Source organism: Fragaria vesca, linkage group LG1 (assembly GCF_000184155.1).
Source record: "Fragaria vesca subsp. vesca linkage group LG1, FraVesHawaii_1.0, whole genome shotgun sequence".
Classification (NCBI taxonomy): Eukaryota; Viridiplantae; Streptophyta; class Magnoliopsida; order Rosales; family Rosaceae; genus Fragaria; species Fragaria vesca.
The window spans coordinates 2,374,924-2,383,159 of record NC_020491.1 but is presented as its reverse complement, the minus strand read 5'-3'; the positions used below and the strand labels follow the sequence as shown (position 1 = coordinate 2,383,159).

Genomic DNA, 8,236 nt, shown 5'->3' with positions numbered 1-8,236 from the left:
GTAATAGTAAAATTACTGATAACCTTATGTTTTAGAATACAAATATCAGCTTATGTTGTTAAGAAATAAGAAACACAAACAAAAATTCCCAACAAAAACTCTTCTTTTTTCTTTTTTTTTTTTCTATGAGCATTCCCAACAAAAACTTGAAGTAGTGGAAGCCATTCTCTTCTGTCTGTCTGGGAAAAAAAAAAAATATAAAAAAATAAGATCTGGACAACGTCAACTTGTTGACTATGGTGTGGGGACAAAGATGCGGTGATGATAATGTGCCGACCAATGAGAAAAGACGGTGTGTCCTACGTGGCGGGGGATAGCTCATGTGAACAAAAAAGTAACGAACTTCTTGGCGGGACCCACTCAACTGCTAATCACAAAGCACAAGGCGCGTGAAGGCGGCAACCGCCCACCACCAAACCGCTGGGGTTAGCAGACAGCCTGTTGTTGTTTGGCGAAAGCTAAAAGCCCAGAAGCACTTTTAGATCCAGAGCAGCTTTTGCGATGGCGTGACATCTAGTATGAGCCACCGCCGGCCTAAATGCCTAATTTTCTTCTTCGGTTTTGTTATGTATTAATCAAAGTCTAGTTGCCGTGTTACCAAAGTTGGACGAGATTCCGAAACTATTATGTAAGCACATCTCATTTGAGGTACTTGGTAATAACCTGATCACGCATACATCGTCGTTACATACACAAATTATATATGATTAATAGATAAGATGTGATGATATTAATAGTTACAGTTCTCTTCCAGAACGGTGTCCTATTTTGAAATTAAAGTGTGGATCTCCTTATTTCGCTCACTTTTCAGGTCGTATTTTCATAACTCCATATTTAGTGTCTAAAACATAGTGTGTAGATCATTTTTGCAAAGTTTCATCCAATTGAAAGATCATTTGAACTTCCGTAATCATGATTTACACAAACGATTCTGTTTGGACAGTTTTTGTTCTGTTGATTTATTTAATCTAATTTGATACCCAAATGATCTCCAAATTAGACGAAACTATGCAGGAATGATACACACACACTATATTCCAGACATTGTACGGTTGAGATGTAGAAATGTGATCTGAAAATGAACGAAATAAGAATAACCACACTTTAATTTCAAAACGGGACACCACTCTGGAATGAAACTGTTAATCAATTAAACCTCATATATAAATCGTTTAAGATTGTACCATATACTTGCATCATCATCATGCATACAACAATTTTTTTCCGTCAAGTAGAACTCTTGACTTTTTCATTTCAGGTTCATATTTGGAAAACATCACAAACAATGCGATTATCTCTGGTCTAAGCCAATCTGAAATATGGACCGGTATTTTTCTATATGCCCCCGACCCGACCTGACCCAACCCAATCTCTCACACATCAGCCACGTCATCCCTGTCACGTGTCGTCATTTCATTGGAAACTTAGCGTGGACGTTGTTATACAGCCCCAGCTTACTTCTTCTTCGTCGTCTTTCCCCATTGACGAAGCTTCAAATTCTGAATGCCTCTGTTTCCAGAATCGAAGAATTAGAGCCATGAAGGTAGTACTGGTTCTCACTCTACTTGGGTTCGTTCTCTGCCACCTCGTCTCCGCCGAGATCAACACAGCTCATCTAGGTAAATCACTAAATCACCCATGTAATTTCACCATGTGAGCTCCAACTTCCGTGACCCATCTCTGAATTTGATCGACCCAGTACTTTATTTCGTCCCAAAATCATGTCTTTCTTACCAATTTACTATCTTTATGAGTTTTGATTATGCTGAGCTTGAAATCATTGATGCAAATTTAGGGTTTATAATGTATATAAGGCTGTGTTTTTGCTGTGATTAGATGAATTGATGAAATCTAAGTGGTGATTAGTTAAGGGGAGGATTATTAGGTCAGGCACTTCAAATTTTACTTAAATTTCACTTGGTTTACTATATCAATATGCTAGAGATTTTGTTAGCTAAGTTAAGAAGTGATGTGATATGAGAGGAGAACTTGCATTGCAGTAGAAATCTTTTGGTTAAGGGTTTACGAAACTGGTTTAGAGAAACTGGCCTTAGAGATCCACCTATGGTAGGAAATTATTCATTTTTAGATGCCTGATTGAATTCCTGGTGTGGCAAGTTTATGTTTTTTTTTTGGTTTATGATGTCTGTATATTGATCGGCAGGTGGCACTTTTAGTCGCAGTTCTCGTGAGCCGAAGTACAAGATTGAATTCCATTCTGAAGAGTCTCCTTTTCTCCCTGTAAGCTAAAGTTGAATTTTTTTGTGTTACTTGTGCCAGTTGTTAGTTCCTACCTATCAATGTCATATTTTGAAGAAGTATAGGTGTTGCCAAACTTTGAAATGTATTAGTTCGTTTAATAATGGGGACTACAACTGGCAGGAAGATGATCAGGAGTCTGTTGTTATGCCCAATAAGAATGGACAGAACTTTATATGTTACATGCCTACGGTGGAGGAAGCTAAGAGTGGGAAGCCAATTCTCCAGCAGAATACTAGCAGCATGATTGTGGAAACTGAGAAACCAGTTAAGATGAAGACACCAGATGAGCTGCTTGAAGTACTCAAGGACCAATGCTTTATCAGAGTAAGATCTGCGACTCGAAATCCGTATTGAATGTCTCCAAATAGTATAGTGCTTGAGTATACTTAGCCCTACTTGTACTCTACAAAGGATCACATTTGCCTTCTTTTTAAATTGGATAGTTGGATGGCTCCTAGGAGCAAATTATTATTTTCCTGTTTCTCATCTTCATGTGACCTAAAAGCTAGTGAGGTGCCCTATTGATGATTATGCTTCTATTCTAAACTACTTTGGCATAATAACTCTTCTATGCAGCAAGAGGGTTGGTGGGCATATGAATTTTGCTATCAGAAGAAATTACGACAAATTCATGTGGAAGATGAAAAGGTATCCACTTATGTGTTTCTGAGCACACTTTCAACTATACTATCTTTTGTTAGTAGTTCCTAATATGATACGTGCAGTAGAAGTATAAAACTACATATGATGAGAGTTAGTAGTCTAATATGCATCCAGCGTGTTAAAAAGGAACCATGTTTAATTAGAGGATCTTGGGCTATTTGATAATACTGAAGTATTAGGGGTTGGGGTTTTCTTTTTCTTTTCTTTTTTTTTTCTTTTTTTTTTGGCATATTCAATTATGTGACGTTCGTCCATTGTTTTAATGGTATATGCGGTAGCTACTGAGGTATAGATAGATATGTCTGTTGCTTTCATAGTGTTGGGTAGGACAGCTAATGACTAGTAACATTATTTATCATCACAACTTTAGATCATTAGATGGGATCATTTCTCACTGGAATTCTTTCAGACTAATTAAATCCTGAAACTTATGTTATTCGGTACTTCCTCTCTTATTACAGGTTGTTCAGGAATTTGTTTTAGGCATATATGATGCCGAGGCCACTGCTGCATATAACCAGAATCTCTCTGACATATCTTTTCTTAAAGATCCACGCTCAAAAGATGCATACCAAAGGTCTGATTTTGTTTTTATGAAAATATGGACATGAAAAACTTACTGCAGATCAATCTGAGGATATTAAATGTGAGTTATCATAATGCTCTTTTCATACAGGTATCATCCGCATCAATATACAAACGGAACCACTTGTGATCTTACAAACCAGCCTCGAGAGACTGAGGTATAAGCTATGAACTCTGTTTAGCTTTCATTTTTCTGTTCCCATCTCTATTCTCCCTCCTTACTCTATCTCCATATTTCAGGTGAGATTTGTATGCTCAGAGCCGAGGGCTATGATTAGTTCAATTACAGAGATAGCCACTTGCAAGTATGCAGTTACAATTCAATGCCCCACGCTTTGCAAGCATCCGTAAGCCCCTATCTCTTCCCCCTTCTTTCCCTCTCACTCTTTCTATATAGTGAATCTAATAGCTACCTTCAACCAACAGATTATTCCAAGCAGAGAGACCGGTATGGCAGACCATTAATTGTAATGTTCTTCCCAAGGATTACAAGGAAACAAAAGCTGAGGATGAAGAATCTGAGATTAGGCAGATAGTTATGGTCACAGACAGCGAGTCCAGTGATGATTTGACCGAGTAACTTGTTTACGAATTCAGAGAATTTTGTGAATACTAATGATAGCCAACCTTTTGTAATCTTGTACTCTTACACTTTCAAAAGTCTATAGAAACCTAGTCATTGATTGTCGTCTATAACCATGATGCTCTTACACATTTCAAAAGTTTATAGAAACCTAGTCCGTTGATTGTCGTCTATAACCATGTCGCGCCCTTATATTTCAGGACGGATATCATATTCACTTATTCAGTATGCTATATCAGAATGCTTATACCATATTTCCTTAAAAGGTAAAATAGCACTGTGCAATTTTATAACTCCAGAAATGGTGAAAAGCAGGTTAGTTAAAACAACATGGCGCTAATATTAGTGTTGACATTGTTGGGAAAACGACAGATAAAAGACATTGATCGTCTGGACATGACCTGCTGTCTATTATATATGTACATTCGATTTGGGATCTCCTTTCCACGGTTGTTAAAGTTGTGCAATTCTTATAGGCAAAGCGACATTCACATTGTTCCTGCGGAATTAAGTAGAGCCAAGTACTCACTTATGGCTTCACCTTCTTTGGTAACTTCAATGTCATAGTCAGTGAAAGCATCTCCTTGTGCTAGTTCTTCAGCAAGTTCGCTTTCCATTTCTGCATCACGCTCTGATGCATTAGTAGATGTTGAAGGACCTCCGACTTGACCATTTTGATTATCAAGCATTGAAGCAAGAGAATTTGCAATGTCAGTAGCAGCTTCAGATTGGCTATTGTTGTTAGCATCAACTGCAGGGATTGCCTCTGATTGGCCAGCAGCATTTGTAGGGTTTGGTGCCTGTCCTGAGAGCAGTTGACGGATTGCTTGGTCCATTGTCCCTCCACCCTGCAAAGCCTCGACCACTGAATACAAAGTTCAAACATCAGAGAGATCTCAGCTAGCTTCCTCACAAACATAAACCAAATATAAAAACATATGTTTTAAGTACCTAATGATCTGTCAAAGCCCATGCGTACAAGAGCTTCAACTGAAGCATCTACTGCTTGGCGCTGTCGCTTATTTTTCCTTGATTCAAGGTGTTGCTGCAAGTAAATATATTTAGAAGGGTTCATTCTCTAAATAAAATTCATTGTTCAGACAAAAATGTTCAAGTCACCTGAATGGAAGAATTGGTCTCTGGATTTGTCAAATCATCTAATGCCTTCTCACTGTCATTCTCATTTCTTCGAAGTGCTTCAGCAGCAAGTTCCTTTTCAAATCTGTAAAGTCAAGAAACTCTTAGGATGACTAACGACTGTATAGAGCTTATGTATTCAGACCTAATATAAATGGACAGATCTGCGGGTGATCTATCCTTTTGAAACAACTGTTATATTAGCTTTCTTACCCAATGGAGACCAGTTGGTTCAATTTCTCCATATCCACAGCTTTCTTCAGGGGTGTGGTACCATACTTCTTTTGCTCCCTGCCAATTAGTTGAGCTAATTAAAAGCACAGACAGAGAGATCCAAAGTAAATTCAATAAAAGTTGGACACTCACATAATTTCATTACGCCGCTGAATATCATCTTCCCGCTTTTGGGCTCTCTTTGCTTTCTGGTCAACAAGAAAATCAACAGCACTGGAGACATCTTGATTGCTCATCCTCAATGCCCTTTTTGCATCTCTTTCTCTAAAGCCCATACTCATCACAAGAGAAAGGGATTCATCCGGCACCTGAAGCTGGAATCCAAAACCAAAATTACATGTTAATTGGAGTTTGTTGAAACTACTGGTTTCACTCAGAAAACTATATCAGCATACTGTGTTTGACAAAGTCTGGAAAACGAAAATCCATATTTTTTTTTTCTTTTTTCCATTTGTGCACTTTGCATACATATAAAGACAAGACTTGATTGTAAATTTAAGTACAATTTAAATTTGGACCTCCAAATTCCTACAAGAGAGGCAAAAATTCAGTGCATTATATTCCCCTTCCCAATTACCTGGGTGAACTTCTCTTGTGCAGAGGTCAACACCTTCATTGACTTATCAACCTGTCCACTGTGATATGCCACCACACCTTCCAGCAGCTCCAGTCTCAAATATCTATGATGAGAATCAACAAAATAAGTATACTTGCATAGTATATATACACATTTGGATATGTAGTAAAAGTACTCACAGTGCACGCTCTGGATAGTGACCTGCCTGAAGGAGCCTAACACGAGAAGAGTCCTTCCCATGAGCTCGTTCAAGTCCTTGTCTGGCTTTCTCAAGGCGAATTCCTGCCACTGAGAGCCAGTTGATGTCTCTAAGCATGAAATAACACCAAACCATATCGATTTGCAGTATGGAAGGATTGTCAACCAACTGAAAGCAAACACACAGCCAACATTATACACTCATTTTGAAACCAATCTTAGAAAATGAACGGACACTCAATATAGTCTAACTGTAAAAGTTACATGCACACATGGACTTTATAGTAAAACAATGTCATCCATAAAGTAACCCCACTCACCTCAATAACCTTCGGATCACAGAGAGAGAAAGCTTCCTAAAAAAAAAAATTCCACAAAGATCACTGGAAACAGATTCAAAGCTGCTATAACTAGCATGGACAAGCCACGTAACATGCTCAATACAATCAAAAGTATCAGTTGCAAAATGGCCCGGGAAACTAACCTCCCCCATGGTGAGCACTTCCAATGCATCTTGGTAATTTTGTGCTTTAATCAGTTGCTTTGCATTGGTATGAAGCATCAGTCCCATCATGATTGCCCTGTCAAACAATAGTTCAAATCTTACTTCCAACTTAAAATTCGATAGCATCCCCTAAATTTCTCATAAAAGCATCCAACTTAACAACAGAAACTACCGAAACCTAATGTAAACCATACCGTTGATCAGTCTCCGACCCCATTTGCACTTTCTTCCCACTCTGATCTTCCAGTACTATATTGAAATCTTCAATCGGCAATGAACCATCCGCGTGCCTTTTGGACAACGCAGTCGCTGCAGCCCTGCAAATTCATCACACACACACACACTGGTTAAACCAAAACATAGTCATATACTAACCAAAACACAAAAATCTGAAACACACATTGCCCTGCATATCAATCCCACACTTCTGATACCAAAAGCTCATAGATACTGCTTTCTCACTAAAAAAAAACACCACACTTCCACAAACCAACATACAATCCAAACCAACTAACATGACCAAATTCTTAATAAAGTTCAATGCTTTGACCAAAACCAAACAGACCCACATCACCAAACCAACTAAGACACTCAAAACTTTCACAAAGCTCAAACCTTTGATCAAAAACCAAACAAACCCAACACCAAACTTACTTGACTCTCGCTAGTCTCTGAGCCCGTTCAGTCTCAGCCATCAACTCCTGACCCAAAGACTTACCCTCCTGAGCACAAACCCTGCTCGCCAGAATCTTGGCGTTGTTCTTAACACCCAACTGGGTCAAACTCTCGCTGCCGTCGCCGTCTTTCAAAACCCTTCCGGCGCAAATCAAATTGATCGACCCCGGCTCGCAGCTTGATCGCTTTGCAACCTCTTCTCTCAACATCGGCACCGTCCAGCTGTCCAATTCAACCTCCAACACACCCACCCATGTCCCTGCAATCTTCACTTTCGCCATCACAGACCAATTTGAAACAAGACTGAAAATGTAAAGATTGGATTTATATATATATAGATAGGCAGATTGCTTCTTCATCAAGACGTAAACTTCTAAGTGGGTTTTGTGTCAGACTGAATAGTCTCAGGGTGCGTTTGGTGCAGCTTATAAGCTGCTGTGCTTATAAGTAACGAGGAAATTGGTGTTTGGTAAACACATGAATAACTCCTTTTTAAAGAAGTCAGGGCTATTTTGAAGGCAAAAGGATAAGCCAGGCAAACCGTCCTTCTACTTATAAGGAGAAATCGGCAAAAACGCGGAGCTTTTCACGAATTAATGATATTTTCATAATGACGTTGGGTACCCCTCGAAACATAAGTAAATTACACGATTGTTTTAGAACATAAACAGACCGACGCCTCTATCGATTCTCTCAGAGCTCGTTCTCCATCTTTGCTCAGTCTGTCTCAAGCTTGTTCCATTTGATTAGCAACCACAGCCCCTAACAGCCAAAGGTAATTAAGCCACCACAGCCCCATCTCTCTCTCTCTCTCNCT

At 39.0% G+C, this 8,236-nt stretch overlaps 2 protein-coding genes across 2 annotated transcripts; one reads left to right on the top strand and one right to left on the bottom strand.

Moving 5' to 3' along the window:
• Positions 1-1,476: 1,476 nt before the first annotated feature.
• On the top strand, positions 1,477-4,267 carry LOC101299894 (protein OS-9 homolog). Its single transcript, XM_004287199.1, has 8 exons — positions 1,477-1,619; positions 2,165-2,241; positions 2,383-2,586; positions 2,839-2,910; positions 3,387-3,502; positions 3,602-3,668; positions 3,751-3,857; positions 3,937-4,267. Exons 1-8 carry the CDS (start codon positions 1,538-1,540, stop codon positions 4,088-4,090), a joined length of 879 nt encoding a protein of 292 aa, XP_004287247.1. The 5' UTR covers positions 1,477-1,537; the 3' UTR covers positions 4,091-4,267.
• An 83-nt stretch (positions 4,268-4,350) lies between these two features.
• Positions 4,351-7,718, bottom strand: LOC101299323 (NEDD8 ultimate buster 1-like). Its single transcript, XM_004287197.1, has 11 exons — positions 7,399-7,718; positions 6,939-7,061; positions 6,724-6,820; positions 6,560-6,595; positions 6,221-6,408; positions 6,042-6,144; positions 5,597-5,778; positions 5,444-5,521; positions 5,213-5,315; positions 5,045-5,138; positions 4,351-4,958 (listed from the first exon to the last, which is right to left on the bottom strand). Exons 1-11 carry the CDS (start codon positions 7,698-7,700, stop codon positions 4,582-4,584), a joined length of 1,683 nt encoding a protein of 560 aa, XP_004287245.1. The 5' UTR covers positions 7,701-7,718; the 3' UTR covers positions 4,351-4,581.
• Positions 7,719-8,236: the final 518 nt, after the last annotated feature.